The sequence below is a fragment of the Aythya ferina genome (genome assembly GCF_964211825.1).
Source record: "Aythya ferina genome assembly, chromosome: 7".
Classification (NCBI taxonomy): domain Eukaryota; kingdom Metazoa; phylum Chordata; class Aves; order Anseriformes; family Anatidae; genus Aythya; species Aythya ferina.
Window position 1 is genome coordinate 30,509,119 of NC_140302.1, and position 20,617 is coordinate 30,529,735.

Here is a 20,617-nt window from a genome sequence, read left to right on the forward strand (position 1 = left end):
TCTTTCTGGAAGAAGCACCCATAACCTGTACTTTAAATGAAAACAAATTGATGCTCCGTAGCACAGGCTGAAATTTTCAAAATCGTCTATAGAGAATTAGGTGCTTGCTTCTTGATGAGCTCCTAATGGAAATTAGACACTGCAATTGTTCAGCAAGTGAAGTTCTCAGCCTGTGTTACTGAGAACAGAATGGGAAGTCTGACTTTACCATTTGCTTTTGAAATATTCCTGTGACATCTTTTCTAGAAAGAAGCAGCTGCAGTCAGAGGCCCGCGCACGCTAGCTCCTCACTGCACTCTTCTCAGATGGAGCACTAGCCTCGCTCCAGTTAACGGAGGCTTCTTTCAATACCATCAGCACAGCTAGCATTTCAACACTTCTGCTTGCAGTTTTCTTTTGTGGGTTTGATTCAGGCAAAATAATAGTAATAATGCTCTCAGGGAAGAAAAAAAAAAAAAAAAAAAAAAAAAAAACACAACAAACATCTGTGAAGAGCATGACATAATACACACCAGCAGCACTCTAAATGCACGTGGGAGGTATCTTCTCAAAGCAGAGTCAGAGCTAAAAATCTATTCAAACAGAACCTAAGTCAGATTTCTGCCTAAATTTAGACATCTGAGACCAGTTCCTAGGCTGACATAAAGTAGAGCAGCTCAACAGAGCAGCACAGACCAGTTTATAGCCACTCAGGATCTGACTGTATATCAAAGGTGAAAAGAGACCAAAGGAAAGCTAGCGTGGAAAGGATCACAAGGGTACAGTAAGGTGAGAGAAATGCCCTTCCTCACACATGAATCTGGCTAACAGAGGAAAAAGAGTGATCCTTGCAGAGTGATGAGAATTTGATCCAGGGCTGCAGTCAAGGAAATAAAGCAGCAGGGTCATCACATGGAGCTGAACGCCTCACACAAGAAAGGCAAGCATGTGTCAGCCAAGAATTCCAATCAAACAGGGAAAAGAAATAAAGACTGAAGATTGAGTTATATTGAAAAAAGACCACATTCTCCCTTCTACCAAATACAGCCTGCAATTTGTTTCAAAAGCATACATGTTTGTCCATTTATTTTTTCTCCATCTGTGAAATACTTAAGTTCAGTTTGTTGCTATTTAACCAGCAGAGAAAATATTTTCAGCTTCACATAAGCACATATAGATCAATAGGAGTTTTTCAAAACTGCAACACCTCACATATTGCCTTCACAGGAGAAGTTATTCGCTAGTTCAACAGCACGGAGCTGTCTTTCATTAGGGCTCTGGCTCTGCCCTGCCTATTGAAGTGCTCACTTAAGTCCTGGCCAGATTGCTCATACACAAGGACTCAGCCTCAATATATGCAGAGAACAGCACTCCCTGTAACGTGTACTTCTACCCTGCAACAAGAACCTGAAGGTAGCCACTACCATCTACATAGAACCTGTGGGGAAGGAGCTGGCAGGCATGAAATATTACCTGAAATTAATAAAACGGCAACTAAAGTCATCCAGGCAAAGACACTCATCAATCATCTAGAGACCCGTGCCCAACTCCAAGCACGTGCTTTAGGCCACTGAACTCAGGGAGGCAATCCACAGGTTTAAAGCTAAGCATATGCCTAAAGATCTTTGTTAGGTCAATGCCTATAAATTCCTCCTTTTAAGTACTGGACACCACAGCAAATTAATAAAAAAAAAATCATGTTTATGGCTGTGGGTATACTAATTACAGGACCAGACCTGTAACCTCCTAACACTACAGTCTAACTTTGGACTGAAGCCCTGTGTGTTCACTCTTTCACCAAAGCAGGACCTTCTAACTACACCCACCTCGCCCTGCACTGAGACATGTACAGAAAAGCAGCTTTGTTAAAAGGCAGCCAGAAATCAAAATGTCTGGAAAGGATCAACACCAAGGAGGAAAAGGAGAAAAAATGTTAGGAAGCACAGACCATGTATCACTGGTATGCTTTATTTTAATGTAAACATTCTCGAGTACGGGTGGGAAGTTACATTTAGTCGGCAGAAATATTTGTAAGTTACAAATATTGTAGCCAACGTTATGTAGAGAGTTCGAACTTAATACGTTCCAAACCACTGAAGCCTTATTCTGATACATACACAATTCTGTTCATTGAACTTCATGATTTCACCTGTATTTACATATATATTTCATAAGTCAATTTCAGCTATATATCCCCAAAATCCATCCCTGCCAGCAGTATTTTATGAACTTTTTCAGTACTTCACAGACAGAAGCAAGGGCAATGTTTGTTTGTTTGTTTGTTTGTTTTTTAATAAAAAATATTTTTGTTATTAAAGTATTTTCCATTGTTTGGAATAACCACTGGAATAACCATTGGTTATTAACAATTTGGAATAACCATTTCTTCTTTTTAAATTAATTTATTTAACTTCTTTTTAAATCAGGATCTCACATATTATCTATACAGGTCTGTATCACAGTCATGCTGCCTTTCTTGCACGAGAAAAAATATGGTGTTCTGAACCGCAGGAAGTAAAATATCATTTAAGATTTGGAATATACTCTCATCTGGCACCTAGATTTCAATGTATCAGGAATCTACCTCAGGAAGCTTGGAACCCTGGAAGGAGAATCAAGTTTGTAATTAACTGCAGGGGAGTGCAAACCAAATGGCAAAATTTGGTAAATTTTTGGTCCAACAGGTAAAATTTTGAATCCTAAAAACAGAAGTAATTATACATAGTGAAAGATCCACAGAAACTATAGGAACAAGAAGATATATAGGACTTATGTACAGCTCAGAGATGTCTTCCCTCACTTCATTCATTTGGTTTAAGAAATCTGATTAATTGTTTGCTGTAAAAGGAGAAAAGGAATTGATAAATATGGGTTCTGATTCCAACAGCCCTGTAACCTGGCAGAAGTAGGTCTAGCAGTAGAAGCATTAGTTAATAACCTGCCACATTTCTGACAGTGATTTCCAGAGATTCATCAAGACTGACAGGTTACCTTCGAAATTTCTTAATGAAGCTGACTGCTACTGCATGGCCTGTCCTTTGACTTCTAGCATCAGGCAGCTTCCCGTGCCATTAGCAAAACATTAGATGGATGGGATGCAAAAAAAGTCCTTGAAGCATGTTCCTATTGAACACAGCAAGTACCTTTGCCACTGTATGGCCTACTGTCATTCTAAAACTTACTTCCCTTTAGATAGTATTTTCCATCACCCAGTTCTGCCAGATCTCTCTAAAATACTTTGCAGCCACATACAAGGTGACTGTGCAGGCTGACTGCACAATGAATTCTGTCTGCTGAGATTTAAAGGCCTGCATTCAGCTAGCAACTTTACTTAGAAAAATTACAGTATATCACAGTGGACTTCAGCAAGTTAATCTTTGTGCCCTTTCCTTCTCAGCATTACAGTGTAACAAACAGCACATTACCTACTGCTACAACAGCAGCTTTGTCCAAAGAACTTCTCTGGCCTAAGCTCATACATACTTTCTTTACGCCTTAAATTGCCTATACCTTAGTCTCATTACAATATAGGCATTTTAAAGATACTTTAATAAAAATTACATGAGCTTTTAGTTATTTTTAAAAATCCCCCAAAATATCAAAAACACTACAAAAATGTCTTATGGTGCAACCCCTTCAGATACCTGCCATAATAGTTTTTGCATTAGACATATATATCAGAATCGTAGAAGGAAAAAAAAAATAGGATTGTTGCTTGAATCGAGAAATAAATAAAATAAATAAATCACATAATAGTACCTGAATTTTGTCCCTTGTTATGTACAATACAGAACAGAATTCACATCAAACCTTAATTTTCCAATGCATGCCTTTTGGTTCCTTATTTTCCAGTATCACTGGTTCATTAACAGGGATTTGGCTCATATTTAATGCTAAAAATCAGCCAAATGGACTACCAGTTCGTGGGTGCAAGTAACTAACTGTTGTATAACACAACTGTATACAAGAATGATTCAAGCAGATGGGCAGCTGCAGACAACTTACTTACTCACTTTCTCTGGGCTCCATTTTATTTACTATTGCTATCCTGCTTCTAATGAGCATTTCTCAAGCCAGAAATGCTTGAGAAAATTCCATCAAGTAGCTTGCATGATGCTCTCGGATCCTGCTATGCTGGCAAAAGCAGTTACCAATCCCCTTATTTGTCAGTAGCTGTTTATGCATCTAAATGCTATTAAACATGAAGAAGCCATTAATATCTTAAGTCTTTTATGAAAACTGGACTTACACATTACTACATGATGACAAGGTAGATGATAAGATTATGTTCTACTAGCATGGATTTGCCGAGTTCTGCATGCACCAGAAAGTCAAACATTTTCTTGAATGTTTTCCTTCAATATCTGCTTCCCCACCCTGGGAAATGCCATGTTTCTTTTTAAAAATGTGCAGTTTCTCATAATCTATGAGCTAAGGCCATCACTGCTCCCTAAACAATTCTAAATATTCACTAACTTCTCCTTTTATTCATATCACCTTATAAACTTAGCAAAATAACAGAGGATATTCTTACATTGTTTATTAAAGCAAATTAGAATACAATAAGATACAACCAAAAATTATAGCCACGTGTACACTGTAGCAATACTAGAGAAATCTAGACACTTCAGGGTACTGCAGGAAATAGCTACAGCTACTGCATAGATAACTATAGCCCACAATCAAAAACTAAATGCTGCATTGCAGCCCTTACCTCATTACATGAATACATTCTGGTTCCTTGGTGAAGCTGTAGGCGTAGCCACTGGATGTTGTGCCAAAATCAATAGCCACAACAACGAGAAATAACTGTTCTACAGCATCCTCTGCATCAGAGTCCTTCTGTTAAATAGCAGAAGCAAAACAAACGCTGAGTCATTGATTAGAATAACTGTAATTTGTTTCATCCTTCAGGATTTCTGCACTGCATACCTCTTCAAAGGAAATAAGGACTTCCCTAAAGCTGCATTTGTGAACAAAGTTGATGCCAAAAAGATCTATATTCCATTCTAAGCAGAAATTTAATATATAATTATAGATTTACTGGAAGATATATCACAGATTTGCTGGAAGATATTTTATGCATTTTTTATTGAATCACAAGTTTGTCATATGCATTTCTTGGAATAGCTGCTGTCCTCTAGCATTAAAACTTATGGCTAACAGCAAAACGAGTAACCTAGTGTTTTGTTGTTGTTTTTGTTTTTTCTTAAACTGAACAAGTGAAGGATATGTTTATATCCATCAGTGTATTATATCTGGGGCTTACTTAGAAGTTCTCAGAATTATCTAGGTCATAACCTTGACCCTGAGATACTACTACCATTCTGAAGTAGTAGAGGCAGAACCACCCAATATATAGCAATAACCTCTACGTGCCACAATAATTACTTATCAATTAAGAATTTACAAAAAAGCTTCTTTTGGAAACACTATTTCCTCCTGCCTGTGCTTGGATGTGGAGAGTTGTTCAGCTGCTTATAGAAAGGAGGACTCACATTCACTGTCTCTCCTTTTACCTGTAATCTTCCAATCCCTGAAAAGCACAGTCTGAGCCACTGTGGGAATGTTAACTAGAAAAAGTGAGTGGATCATGGCCCAAATTGTAATGATGTGATACAAAGCATCGTCTCAATTGTGCCACTCCCAGGTGTGCTCTTGTCTATCATAAATCCTACATAAAAAGGCAATAAGTAACAAAAAGTAAGAAACTGTTGTTCAAATGCTGGTAGTGGTTAAAGCACTAACAGCTCGGCATGCCAGGAAGAGAACAAGAAGCTGGAAATACTGGTGAAAGAGCTACGTGCTTAAGGCAGGCAGATGGTGAAGGAGGGTAGTACACCCACCCACACATGTACCATCTTGGCAAAACCACCGTGGAGCAGAACTGCTGACCCATAAGATAGGGGACATGTTTGAATCCCCCACCACTGCTGTTCAGCCTGTACTCTCAGCAGTATTTTGAAGCAATTGGTATTTTTACAGAGGAACTGCCAGATGTCCCCTTTCTGTGAGCAGAGTTCCACCACCTTCCTCACTTATACCCTGTGTCTTTGCAGCTTCATGCCTACTACTTCCAGCACCTTTCTGTTGTACCCCTACATTTTCCACATCCTATAGGCCTGCTATTTAAAATGGAGAAAAGAGCATAATAAGGTTTGGTCTCTAATGATGGAAAAATTGTTTGGACTGTCCTAATAAATCTTTTCAACCAGAGCAATATGCATTTATAGGTCTTCCTCAAAGAGTTCAAGAGGCAAATCTAACTGGAAGAGGATGTCACATCATCAGTATGGTAGAACTATGAGGTGGAAGTTCTACAGTGTATGGAGAAAGAAGGGAATGGAAACTAGATTTATGAGCAAGAACTCAGGAAATCCCAAAGAAGGATGCTGTACAGTCTGAACATGATTCAGAAAGCTAAGAAAGAAATCTGATAAGGATAGCGATGTGTTCTATACATGATCTCTTGTGATATTAAGAAATATTCAGTGCATATACTGTGATGATGCAGATGATCTTAAAAACAAATGGGACTCAATTTTAATGGGAGTTTCTCAATGAAATTAACACAACATTTAAGAGATTAAAACACATTAAGTACACGGGATATTTGCTTGTACCTAAAAGCTTACAGAGGTGGCTATTTTCCTTAGTAAATTAGATCAGTTCTATTGTGAGCTTCATTCTCTCTCTGCTGGAAGAGATTCTTTTGTCTGGGAATCCAGATTATACTACTACTGTATTGTATAGATCCTTTTTTTCCAAACAAAATGAGTATTTTCAGGTGCTGCCTAAACAAATCAGTGATAAAGACAGGGACAGAATGTGAGAATTATGAGGATCAAGTATCCCCTCACTTTGATGTAAAAGTATACAGGAACAAATCTATTAGGTCAACAAGTAGGCAAAAAAGGCAAAACCAGGACCCCAATGAAATGAACAGGAGCTCCATCACTAGCTCCAGTGGGACCAAAATTTTAAACTATGGACAGCATAGAAGTGATCAGCGTGAGGGGAAATTACAGCCTTCCAGAGCAAATGCTTCCCGTGGAACAGTCAGGAGAAAGTCATGTCAACAGAGAGAATATATTAAAAGCGCATTTCTTACCACAATATGTGATGGAGACAGTGGAGTTATTCCAGGATCTCCCAAACTTTTGGCTGGTGATGAGTAAGTAGATGTGGAAACAGCATCTGAAAGTAAACAAAAATTCTTCAGCGTCCGTAAGCAGAAGAAGTAGGGTAGGATAGTTGGCCTTGCATACCGCTACCCATTTTTCCCATTATATCATATCTACTGAAAAAGAAAGCAAATTCCACAGCCTCCTCATAATTTTATTTTTTTCCCCTTAGAACATGGTAAGAGCAAACTGCTGCTTTGCTTTTCCAATGTTTGGCCTTCCTGACTAACTCCCATTCTTTTGCCTCTTAAATCACCATGTATAATTTCAAAAGCCTTCCTAAATATATTGAGAAGTCAAAGTTGATACAAATGGCTTTAATACCATACACTTACATTAATAGCCTAGGATTTAAACATGTGAATGCAGAAACTAAACACAAGTTGAGATAAAAAAAGACTAATGTGAAGAAAAAAAGAGCAGTTCATATCAGTTTAACAACCCAGTAGGAAGAAGTTGCAATTATTCCTTTATGAACCTTTAGTCTTTAACCTTCCTAATACTGTCTCTGTTTTTATTCCTCAATACGCTCTGCACAGAAACATTTTGCAGCTGTTAGTATTACTGCAGGACAGAACCCAGCTGGGAAAAAGGAAAGTATTATTAACAAATCATCAAAGAAATATTTCTATCCTGCACACAATACTGAAATTTCATTTAAAGGAACACACCAAATAAATGACAAATGTATTTTTCTTTCTTACATTTACCCTATGATGACAGAAGATGAAATAGTTTAGTAAAATAATTAAGCACTGGTGACTCAGATGATTTATATCTAATATAATCTCATGAAAACTGCAAAAACTTATCATCACAATAAATATTAAGCAGCACATTTCAATATATTTTTATCCAACGCAATTCTAGGTTGGAAAGTACACGATGAGATGCGTATTTAAGGATGGCAAGGAATTCCTAGGCACAGGACTGTCAAGTCTGAGCATTAATCTAAGATGACACAGGAGCTGCCCTGCAGGAAAAGACCTAAGGGCTGCTTCATGAAGAATCCTGTTGTTCCTGGTAATCAAAGATGTGGCTTTCCAGGGCAGATGCAAAAACTTTGCAGTAGGCAACTGCAGGATAATCACTGGAAAAGTTTCCTCCAAATCTTAATATTGCTCTTGAAACAATATTTACTTCTATTCAAGTTCTAACATGTCTGCAGAGTTTGGTATTCAGAATCACTTACAGAAGGAGAACATTCACATTTCCTATGCAAGTTCGTCAAGAGTATAGTACATTACCCCTTTTGTGGTAACGCACAGAAACCCACAGTCAGCACAGAACCTGCCTGTGACAGCACAGAGTCTGCTGGGCTCATTAAGCTCTATTTGGATCAGATGCTGCTATCAGCTTCCTTATCCATTCGTACAATTTCCTCCTCTTTTCAAAACCAGATTTGCTTCTATACCGTCAACATGGCATTTTTCTTAGAACTGAAGAACAATATTTCAGGAAGGAAAAAAAAAAAGAAAGAAAGAGTAATAAACAGGTTCCTTGCATCCTGCTGTCTTTCCTGACTGGATCCGAACCAATACTTTCTGAGGAGGTCAGGATATTGCAGTGTCAGTGCTGACTCAGCATCTCTGCAACATGAATCTTAGGATTCTGTCTTTAGAGGACAAAAATGTAGATGTCAAATCACTACCTGCATTTTCATTATTCCTCTTTGTTACTAGTTTTTTTTGTTACCTGTTTCAGCGATCTATTTTCCAGCCTGTCTTCAGTTATCAGCCTTCCCTGGGTGTACCTTGCAAAGCTATTTATAGCTCTGTATGACACTCAGAAAATCCATGTGGCAACATACACATTTTTTGGTCTCTAAGAGAGCAGTGATTAAACAACCACTGTGATATTCACATTCAGTCAATGACAGCACACTAAATTGGGTGGAGCTCTGTCAAGAATTTATTTGACCCAATTAACTTGTGATTATCCAGAAGTAGAAAAATGTATACAAAGACACTTGCTGTATCCACAAGTATAAAAATATTTGGCAGCAATGAAAACGTATTAAGCAGAAACCAGAGGGCTGTCTTTGCTACCCATAGAAAATAACACTTTAAAAAAAGACCCAGATATTTTCATCCAAAATCTTTAAAATAAGTCATTTTGAGTTTCAGAATGCTCTTGAAAATTTATGCATAAGGCTGAATTTGTAAAAAAAACAAAGTTAGTCTTTCCAATTCTCAACAATTGCTCAACTCTGCTGGAAAGTTAAACTCTTTGTGATTTATTAGTATTTTTTCACCAGAAAAAAAAAAAAAAAAAAAAAAGATATTTCCAAGAACATGACCATTCTGCACTAGTATTCACTGTTACATATCATCTAAGTCATACGCCACTCCTGCAAATAAGAATAATGTCAGCTCCTGCTAAACAAGAATTCTGCAATGAGTCCTACACCTCACCAACCTGGAGCTTTGTTGGATCAGGAGAGGAAAACCATGCTACAACTTCTTAGGCAGCAAACTGGAATTTTAACCAAGACATACTGTTACAGTGATTCTGCAGAGTTGCTATCATTTTGGCACAAGCAGCTGTCACATTATGCTGCACCAGTTTAAAATTATTTGATATCATTTCATAGCACCACTAGCTAATCACGTGCAATAACGAGGGCAATGCTAATTGTTGTAACTCTGCTGTCAGAAGAGGTCCTGACACTACCAGAGCTTGCAGAGCCACCAACTGAACGAACGCAGTTCGAAATACTAGGAAGTTAAAAAGTCATTTACCCAAGTGGTTGGCATTTTCAGAAAATGCTTGCCGGCCAACTACCCTGGATGTAATGCCAAGAGTTCTTCTAACGAGTAGCAAAAAAGTTGTGAAAAGCACATGAAATTAGGAAATGTTTGTACTATCTACCCTATCTAAAGAGAAAGGTGTTAAAATAAACTTGGGCGTGTGGGAGCATGTGGTTAGTTAGCATTTGCTTGGGGGGGGAAGAAATGTGTGTCATAGAAGAGCAGTAATGCAGAAATATTCCAGCAAAAGCTGGATATTTAAAAATCTCTTATTTCTAAAGAGCTGGGATTGGCTAATCTAAAAGAAAGCCAGAGAACAGGTAAAGGGTTGCAAGGAACCTGATTCGAAATCATGCAAGAAAAGGCCTAGTCTCTGGGAGTAAATGCCTCTTCTTGGCATTTAAAAAATAAATAAATAAATAAAATTATGTCCTGGACAGTATCACAGTATTTGGAACAGTCCCTAAAGGCAGAATGACTTATTGAAGCTGATTTAAAGAAAAAAAAAAAAAAAAAACACAATCGTGTCCTGCATAGCTCAAGTTCCAGCTTTATCTCCTGTGTTTACCAAGGATCGCTATCTGTGCCAAACTACATGCCATGAAAGGATATATAGCTAAATAACACATGATAAATAAACATTTAATTCTTGATAATTTGCAGGTTGCAATAAATGGAGGAACCTGATTTAGAATCCAAATTAAGTCTTCAAATACTTAAACCACTATTTAAACTGATCTAAGATATGATGCAAACTTTTTGAACAGAAATGCTTTCATTTACTTATGTACAAAAGTATGAGCACATCATTGCTTGTAAACATTACCTTGAAATACAACTGTCTATGTCAGGGGGTTGGATAGCTTAACTAAACATGTATAGAATGAATTTGACCATGTCATGGCATTTTCTGACTTCAGTTCTAAGCAATTGCCTGAGAATGCCTTGTGCATTTTCAAGTTGAACAGCAGAGGAAGAGAAAAAAAGCTGTCTTTTTCAGCACTTTTTTTTTTTTTTTTTTTAGCATTCAAAAGGTTCTTTCTTATTTCCAAATCCTTAGACTTAGAGAACTGGTAAAATTATGGGATTAGCAGATACAGTATTAATAATGAATTATATCCATTATCACATTAGTTGCAATTGCTGGTTTAGCAGATTTAATTTAAAATATTCCTTCTTTTCATCTAAGCACAAGCAAGAGTTTATTTGCTGTGGTTTCCTGCAGCAGCTAATCAGTTTAGATTTTCCTGTTTCTTGGTAAATGATCAGCCACTTTCTAAGTTTTCCAGTGCAGCTAATGACAACACGCAACAAAGGACTAATCTTCAAGTACCACAGAATATAGTCAGTAAGAGCAAATTTGACAAAATTAATAAAAACTTAGCTGAACATTTCCACTGGTAACATGTCCAGCTGAGTCTGATTTACTAACAGATCTAGAGATCTAATAGATCTAGAGGACCAAGCTCATTGTTTCATTAGAAAAAACAGTTAATGGCAGGTGGTCTCCTCTGGAAGACTATCAGTCTATCCTGCCTATTTTGGATCCCCTTCAATGTGTTCTTGTTCAGAACCAGATAGATGAGTTTTAGTAATTCACTCAAACACCACATAGGAGGATTGCTGTGGTCCCAGACAATCAGTTTTAAGGCAGAAAGCTTAAACCTGCTTTAAGAAAAACAGCTGCTAAACATCACAGTCGCAAGGCGATAAGTTGGCACTACAAGTTTTTTCAGCAGCTACACAAAATGTATACTTTCATTAAATTAACTTTTTATTAAATATTCAATTTTGTAAAATTCAGCAATGCCATGCATCAACAAGATTTTCTGCTTCAAATGGTAGGGAAATTGTTGATGGATTCACTGCCAACAGGTGTCCTGCAAGCCAAGTAACATAGTAAAGTTTGGTAAGTGTGCATTCTCTCTAGGTAAGAATTTAAGAAATTAAGAATTTAAGTAAAACCAGCAATTCAGCAATGATATGCTGCTAAACAGCATTAAGCACAGTAATCCAGCCAGGACAGAAAAGAGGGGAAATATATTTATAAGAGGGGAAATATATTTATTTTTGTTTCCTTTCCATATAATAAACTAGTTTATTATATGGAAAGGAAACAATAAATAAATAAATAAATAAATAAGGTATCAAGCCTCAAGTTTTCCGTCAGAAACCCCAGTGTGGTGGACCTTTCCAGGCATGCTATGCAGTAGAGTTATGGCTACAAAAGAGAAAGCTTGGCTGGGAAGAGAAGTGCACGTGCTGAACACCTTCACAGAGCTCACTTCCAAGGGAGGGTGAAAGCTTCAGCATTCATGGCCTGGATCTCTTACAGGTGTTTTGCTAACCAGAAAATGGGCATTCACTAACCCTAGTGAGTATGCTACATCCCAATCCATGTATCTTAAGGTCACTTATTACTGTGATCCTGCTGGCATGACCACAAGCCCAACACTTGCTAATTAAACTCTACTTATGCTTTTCTGAATCAATGACAGGATCGATATTATTCCCTGTTTCAGGTGATAATTTCAGCATTTTAAGAAGCATTTCCACAATAATGTTTAAGTAAAAAGGGACATTCCTAAGTCCATTGCTTCACTCCATGACCTACAGTGCAATGAGTTTCATTCCTTGTGTAGGTTGGAGCCTCTGGCTGAGCTCAGGGACTCCACTGGGAAGATCAAGATACCACATCCTTTTCCAGAAGTTCCCGAACTCCTGAGTATTCCTGCACTGCACCAACCTGCCTCAAGCAACAATCCTTCTTCCATTTGTATAACGTGCATCTACAGCTCCATATGCCAAATCCATTCAGCCTCTTTGTTGTCTGTTGGCTGACAAACCAGGTGGACACCGTAAGTCAGGGTGCGTCAGACCTACTACAAATGCCACTGCTGTAGCTGATCTTTATCAATAAATCCAGGTTAACTGAATGCTGAATGAACTGTGCACATGCTGATCATTCTCACAGATCAAACACTTGCACATATCTGATCGCCATTTCTCTGTAATTTCCAGCCATCCCAAGGCTGGTAAGAGTGACTGCCATATGTGGCTCTGATCTCATCCAGTTTGCTGGTCATACCAAAATTTTGACAAAATTCTTCATTTTCCATCTGGGCAACATCTCTGGATTAAACATTTAGAAGAAGGATGCACCAAGCGAAATATGGGGACAGGGTAGACATCGTGCAGTAAGAGAACAGAATTCAAAGCTTTGTTTTTCATTCAAAACATTGTATATCATTTCAAGCATCAATAATCATTTTGCTGCAAGCAAAGCTTGCTAATGATGTTTGCACAACAGGGAAGGAAGGATTTAACATATTGCTATTAGCTGGCAACTGCTGCTCTGGTAAAGAAAACCTTATTCAGCTTTTCACATTGCTGAGACTTTGCTTTGCATTAAACACAAGATGTCACAGCTTCCAAATGTAATGTGACAACCTAGAGCATTTTACTGCAAATACAAAGATGGCCTTTGAAAATAATTATAGAACAACAAGAAAAAAAAGAGATGAAGGGAATCAAATACAAAGAAATACTTTAAATATCCTCATGTATAATAAAAAGCTCCCATATCTCATACCAGAAGTAAGAACCTCCTGTTTCCACTGAAACTAATGGCCCTACTGCTATTAACATCAACGGAACCGGAGTTCTTTGTTTCAAAATGCCAGTAGGCATCCAGTCTGTTGAAGACTCCAATGTACTTCCCTTCTATGAATACAGCCGTGGCTAATCCCTGATACAAATCCAAGTTTCCTGATACCCTTTCATAATAATTGGTCAGCCAAAGAGCTGATATCCATCGCAATGATGCCAATTAGTGCACAGTAATTTTCTAAAGAAAAAATCTTCTCCCAGTTCTTTGGATAAAAATAAAAAAAAAATAAAGAAATCTAAAAATTTGACATATTTCTCATTACAAGCTATGAACTTCTTCATTTAGGTTTTTACATTCCCTTCCGATCATGGTTACAGTTTGAGTGGAGGAATTACTTTTCCATTATGCTATCAAGCTTTCTAAGACCATTAAAGTCTTTACCATCATTGTTAAGACTATCAGAATACAATCCCAGATTCATCCCGTCCCTCGCTTTAGGGATAACGTTCATTTTCCTGCACCTCACAAGCAAAAGGAAACTAAAAGACACCACCTATTTTCTGTTCTATTAAACTTAAGTTAAAAACCACACACAGGAACTTGCAATAACCTTCTGAATGTAACAAACACATGCACTAAGTTCACCTCTTCTCTCTCTGACGATATGTAGGCTAAACTATTTTCCCTAGATTTGATCTGACCTCACTAATCCTTGTAAACTGAACCAGAAGAGACCTAGAATGCTTCCATGCTTTCTACATAACTGTCTGTAAAACCTCTGCCAGGTTGTTATGAGTCCTGAGATTTTTCCCACTTGATCAGAGCCTGCTCACACAGCAGGGCCTGGAGTGCAGCGAACTCACCAGCAGCAGTCATGCAATGACTGCTCAAGTCCTGAACTCTGGCTCTTCTGCACCCACGCCCTACTGCCAGACAAAACTTAACTGACTCTGCTTTATGCAGATGGGGAAGGCAAGCTGCATTAGCAGATGCATGTTGTGGTAAGTGTGTGCTAACAACAAATTCTGAGGCTCAAGGTACTGTAAGACAACTCCCCAGGATCATTCTAAATATTCCACAGACAGTTCTCTTGCAGATACCTTTAGTATGCACTAACTAACCTTCTGTCCCTTCAACAAACTCCTCTGAACCTGCTTCCTTCATGCTTCCTTGTACTATTAGCCTCTGTGCAAGCAATATTTTCCTGTCCTCTATCTCCTCCCTCCTTGCTTCTACACAGAAAGACCTAAGGAACAGAAAACAAAACACACATATGTTCAGAGAGCCTAGATTCTGTAAAGAAACCTTCTTAGAAAAGGTTTTCTGCTGCCTCTCTGTCACCATCCCGTCTGTCATCATCTACCTCATCAACTTGGTTCACTGCAAGGTTGTCAGGAACGGCACTAATAAGATTACGCTCCAGTTCCCAGGACCACACGCAGAAAACAGAGCATGTGTGAGGCTAGGCACTTTGGGGAATGCACTGCTTACCAGCTGAAGGTGGGCTGCTTGCCTGCTTTTTCTTTTAAATAACAAGACCAAAATATTACAGCATTATAAAATTTCTTATTTTATCATGAGCTCCTACTTAAGAATCTTCTCAAGATGTAACTGTATCCTGAAAAAGCAATCCTAAATTTACCTTTCTAGGTCAAGATACTCAAAGGAACGTTGGCCAAAGACTGAACAAAAATCACTGTTTGGTTTTTCTGGATCTTGTGTCCAGCAGAGAAAATAAACCTCTTCCCCTGCCCCTGCTTCTTACTCAAAGCAAACAAACTAACAACAAGAAAGAAAGAGGGAAACAGTGTAAAAGGACTAGGCAAACTGTAAGAAGCAATAGTTATTCTAGCGGTCAGCATGAGTGATGTGATATATAAATCCCTTAACTTTCTTCAAGGCTGGTATTGCTCAAAAATGGGAAAATAAGGGAACATTAGTTGCACAACTGCAAAAAGTAACGTCAAACTTGACAATTCATTAGAAAAGTGAGTTTATAGTGTATGGGTTTGAGTGACACTTCACAGCTAAATCGAAAATAAGTTTGTGTTTATTCTTTTTATTTTGTGATCCTGAAAAATGGTTAGTAAGCAGGCTTAAAGGAAAATACCTTATGAGGAGAGAAGCTAAGGACAGAAGAGAGAAAACTGATGTTTAGGATTTGTAGAGCAGATCACAAAATCATGCAGTCACTGATCAAAATCGATTTCCAGAGGTTTTTATACTAGCACCTGTCAGGACTCCATTCCAATGCCATGACTGTGCATACACATCACAGCAAGGGGTCCAATGGCAACCAGCAGATGGTCACCAAAAAGGTACACTTGCACGATGACACGCAGACAATACAGCCTGCAGTGGGGTCTCCCACGGCTAAAACCACAAGATGAGCATAGCTGAGGAAGCAAGAGAGCCACTGTGAAAGGATGATTTGTCAATGCAGGCATCCCATCACGACAATGCTGAAAGCGTTTGTAAACGGCATGCCTTACCGCTCTGATTATAGCGTGTGCTCTGCTAAGGTATCCATGGAAACTTAGGAAAAAGATGTTAAATTTGTTAGATCTGTTTGGCACAAGGAATGGGGCCTACCATAACCACAGGTATTTTGATCTTTAAGTACAGAGAAAGCCTCGAGGTCCCTTGAACAAAGATGAAATTTGCAACATTGAATTGTAATGGGAATTTGGGAAATATTTCCCAAACAATGACCAGGAGGTGGCAAAGATGCACTACAGAAACCTGGTTTTATGTTCTCATTATCCCTTACTAGAGAAAAATAGCTGTAAAAAGGAGGGATAGGCTCAAATACCCACTTCAGACTTCATGTGGAACAAGAGGAAAAAAGTATGCACACACATACAAAGAGCCTTGTGGTGAAAGGCCACGCACAACAGGTGAGCATGGAGCACTCTGAACTCTAAAAATACTTAGACTGAGTACACACAGAGGCTGTGCAAACCCCTAGGGAGGGGTCCTGAAAAGCGATACAGATGTAAAATATATCTAGAAAGGGACAAACCAAAGCAGTGCTCACAGATGACTCCCTATGCTGCTTGCTTCTCCCCTAAGGAGAGTAACTTCCCCAAGAAGACTACAGCAGGTTGGGCACATTTCTGCAATACAGAGTTAGTCTTCAGAGACTAGAGTAAATAAACTTCCAAAGATTACATAAAATTGTTACTCTAAAATTGCAGTCACATACACACTACTCTCTAGACTCCAAACGATAAAAATTGTTAGAAATGCCTCTCAAAATTCCTAGGAAACGGCATCTCCAGAGCACAGACTGTAAGCGCCGGTCAAAGCGTTCAAGAACCAGTGTCAGAAGAAACAGATGAAGAAAGACCCTCCCCATGTCTCCTGTACTTGCAAATTGAGATGCTTTGGGAACCGATCTGTGTGCCCAGCACACTGCAAAGCAGTCATGGTAAGGCTACTGGGGCCAGCAAGCCCCAAACGACTCCAGCACACGACCAGATCCCAGCAGCGTGCCAGCACCAGGGCAAAGCAATGCCAGAGCGATGCAGTTCCTAAAGCAGTTCTCCCATGTCCTTGACACACCCTTATGCAGCCCTCAGCAAAGGCATTGAGAAAACAAGAACAAAGGCAGTCCAGCCTGAGTGCCGGCCTCCACATTCTGAGCATTTTCCTTTATTTACTTACTTTTTTATTAGAACTGACTGCATTTTCCTTTTCTTTTACATGAAAACCTTTCTCAAACCCCTCTGAGGCAGGCTTTGAAGAAATTTCCTGTTTTAGTACCCACTGCCATCCTAATTTTAAAACACTGCGAAGTTACTGCTTTAATAATAGTTACGACAAAATTTAAAACTTGTATTTGTTTATTTTAAATGCACATCACTATGTTTCTTAACACAACAGCAAATGGGTCATAGCTGACATATTTTGAGTAACGAGAACTGTGGAAAGTTATTTTTAAGACCAAAATGTGCCTGGTGACTGAAGAGAGGCAGTTTTAATTTAATGACCGAGGAGCCAGAACATTTGGTAGAGTTAAGAATGAGAAGTCTTCACGTATGTTACAGGCATTTCACATCACTGAAGCTCGTACTTGACAGAAGCATTCCCTGAGCGCAATCCCGACGTCTTTGGCCTTACACCACAAAACAGCTGCACACTCTTCAGGAAAACATCTGGGAAGCAAGCAGAGCATTTACAATCACGGCCCATGGACTTCAGAGCTCATCCTGAAACAGATTCCAAGCCCTCCTGGTGTCTCTTTCATCGCTGGGGAAGTACAGCTGGGCAGGTCTGCACCACAGTGTCGTAACCTGGAGTTTTACCCATTTCTATTTTCAGCTAGCAAGGCTGTTTAACAGGAAAGTGAAAAGCATCAAATAGAAGCTGAATATGTAAGCAACTGATGGTATTTATGGACACACACAAAGAGAAGCAGCTTAGTGAAATCGTTAATGGCAAATCTCCTCTACTTTACATTAAAATAAATAAATAAAAGGAATAGAGCCAAGCTCCCCCCAAAAGTTGCTTCATACCTACTTATGATGCCTACTTATGGTCATGGCTGTTCTTGTTCTTCTCCTTGGAGGACCGGCATTTGAATAGAGTTTTTTATTCTTTACCCATTTTCCATTATTGTTCACTGAGAGCCTGCAGAGCTTTTCTTAAAACTCAAATAAACCAAGTTGCTCTTTCACAATATGTACAGACTAAACCTGCCACAGACAGACATTAATAAGGCCATAAGTGTTGCATGCTTTCAAGTCAAACACTTCTGAAATCCCGCCTTCCACAACATCAAAAGGTAGAACTAATTCAGGTACAGAAAATGGAGGTGATGGGATCCTTTGGTGGTTACTGCTTTAAACTTAAAAATACTTTAAGTTTTTTCTAATAGAGGTATGGTTATTCAGGGCAGTTATCGATAGAATAAGTGACATCAGAGTAGATGACAGTAAAAAGCATTTGGGAGAAGAGAGTGCAAGGTAAGATTGCAGTCAACGCGCATATTGCCCAAACAACAGTGACAGGGTCAGAGAGCGTAGTCAAACCCTAACCTTGACGTTTATGTGCACAGACCAGCTCTTTTGTAGCTGAGGCAGCACTCTGCTCTCCTTGCACAGAGCCATCCTCCTGAAGGCTGCTCCAACTTCAGCTGGCACCCACAGCTACTGCAGCCTCTTCCTGCTCCTGGTGGCAGCCGTGTTTGAGATGTGCTCCTCATGCCCTCAGGACCCACTTAAAGCCCTGCTAACCCCACACATCTGCCAGACAAAGCAGCCCCTGGACAGGACAGAGCTCCTGGGGCCTCAAGCAGCCCCTGGGGAGCCTTGCAGCCACAGAGCTGGGCAGCACCTCCCCTGCTGCTGGCCCAGCGGGAATAAACTGAACACCCAGACCAAAACCTTACCGGGTGCATGCCATAAGGGAAAACTTGTCAGCTGGCTCAGCACCACCCAGTTCTAAGCCAAAAGCACTGAAAGTCAGTATAATTAGAAGTTTTACATGCAACAGCTCCTGGACACGAGCAGTTTCACCCAGGCTCGCACTCAGCAAGCTGCAGATACCGCAGTGCTGCGCTAAGCAAAGCCGTGCAGTGACTGGCACACAGCGCATGCAACACTTTGCTGCTTCACCTCCAGACATTTCTCCTGCGCATTGCACGCTGCTGCAATAAATGACTGCAGCTTCAGCACTGTCAATGCCCCAACACTCCCTAAATCACGTTTTATCCCAAAAGTCTTTTTTTTTTCCTCTGACAGCCTCAGCATTCCAGAGAGTGGAAAGCACATAAAGGTTTCTGGCATAACAAATCATTGATTTACTACCTGGTATTCCACCTCCTCACAAAATCCCTCCTGCACACATTCTCCCTGTGCCACGAGTTACTTGATTTCAGCACCGCACTGCCCTAACCTTGCAACTTGGCAGAAAACAAAGCCCAGGACTCCCTGCCACCCAGCAGCCTAATGAACCTGTCATTCTCCCCTCGCCTTTGTCAGCTGCTCACCGGAGAACTGCTACAGGCAGCTTCACACACAACAGACAGAAGAGACTTGATTTGGGAAGCACTTAAGGAACACAAACACGAGGGGGGGGAAAGATGCTGTAAGGATCGTCTTGAAGACTCAACTAGCTTCTAGTTATCGTTGTTGTGTTGTTTGCAAGGGACGCCCCGTGCCTCCTTTTACTCCACACGCACTGCGGTTACGCTATGTTACTCCAAACATTCCCCGGATCCCAGCACGATCCGTATAAACTCAACCTTTCAACTTTCCCCCCGCACTGCCACCGCCACCTTAGGCTCAGCAGTAGCTTTCTCGACTCCCTGCAGCGCTGCAAGGAAGAAGGGATGGGGATGTCGGATGCGAGCAGGCTGTGCCTGCATCCCCCTGGGCTTTGGTCACCCACCCAGATCACCGCACCCCCGGGCCCCTCATCCCTCCCCAGCCTCCTCCCCCACCCTGCAGGGGCCGCCTTGATGGGTTTCATCGGGCACAGCACCATCACGAAGGGACCCAAAAACCTCGTTTGGGGCCGCCAGGATCCAGCCCCACTATGCCCACGTCCCGAGCCGAGCCCCGCAGCCCCCGGGGCCGCCCCCCCCCCCACCGCCGGGTTTTATTGCACCACATCAGCCCCCCGGCTACAAACACCCCCTGCCTTTATCCCTGCCCCCCAGGGGCACCCCATTCCCAGCCCAGACCCCCCTTTTCCCACCGGGAGCCCCCCAAACCCCCCTCAGGCCGCCGCTTTGTCCCCGCACCCGGCCCCCCCACCGCCTGCCGCAGCGCCGACCCCCGGGGACGGGGCGGAACAGCGCTGCCTCAGGGGGATCTCGGGGAGGATCCCTGCGGGTCTGCAGCCCCCCGCTCCCCCAAAACCCCCTCCGGTATCCCCTAAAACCCCCGTGGCGGTGCCCCCCACCCCTCCACCGTGCGGTCCCGGCCGCCTCCCCCCGCCCGGCGCCGCGCTCCTGCATTGCGGCGGCCGCCCTACCTGCCGCGCCGCCCTCGCTCTCCGACATGGCCGGGCACCCTTCCTCCACCTCCTCCTCCTCCTCCTCCTCCTCCTCCTCCTGTCGCTGCCCGGCTCGGCCCGGCTCGGCTCGG

The 20,617-nt window shown here is 40.8% G+C and overlaps 1 protein-coding gene across 1 annotated transcript in view; it reads right to left on the reverse strand.

The window, feature by feature from the left end:
- HSPA12A (heat shock protein family A (Hsp70) member 12A) overlaps positions 1–20,617 on the reverse strand; it is a 60,197-nt gene extending 39,580 nt beyond the window's left edge. The window contains exons 1-3 of the mRNA XM_084525021.1: positions 20,505–20,617; positions 7,091–7,176; positions 4,694–4,821 (exon numbers count right to left, since the gene is read on the reverse strand). Coding sequence (XP_084381147.1) covers positions 4,694–4,821; positions 7,091–7,176; positions 20,505–20,532 — 242 coding nt within the window. The 5' untranslated portion in view covers positions 20,533–20,617. The remainder of the gene's footprint in view (positions 1–4,693; positions 4,822–7,090; positions 7,177–20,504) is intronic.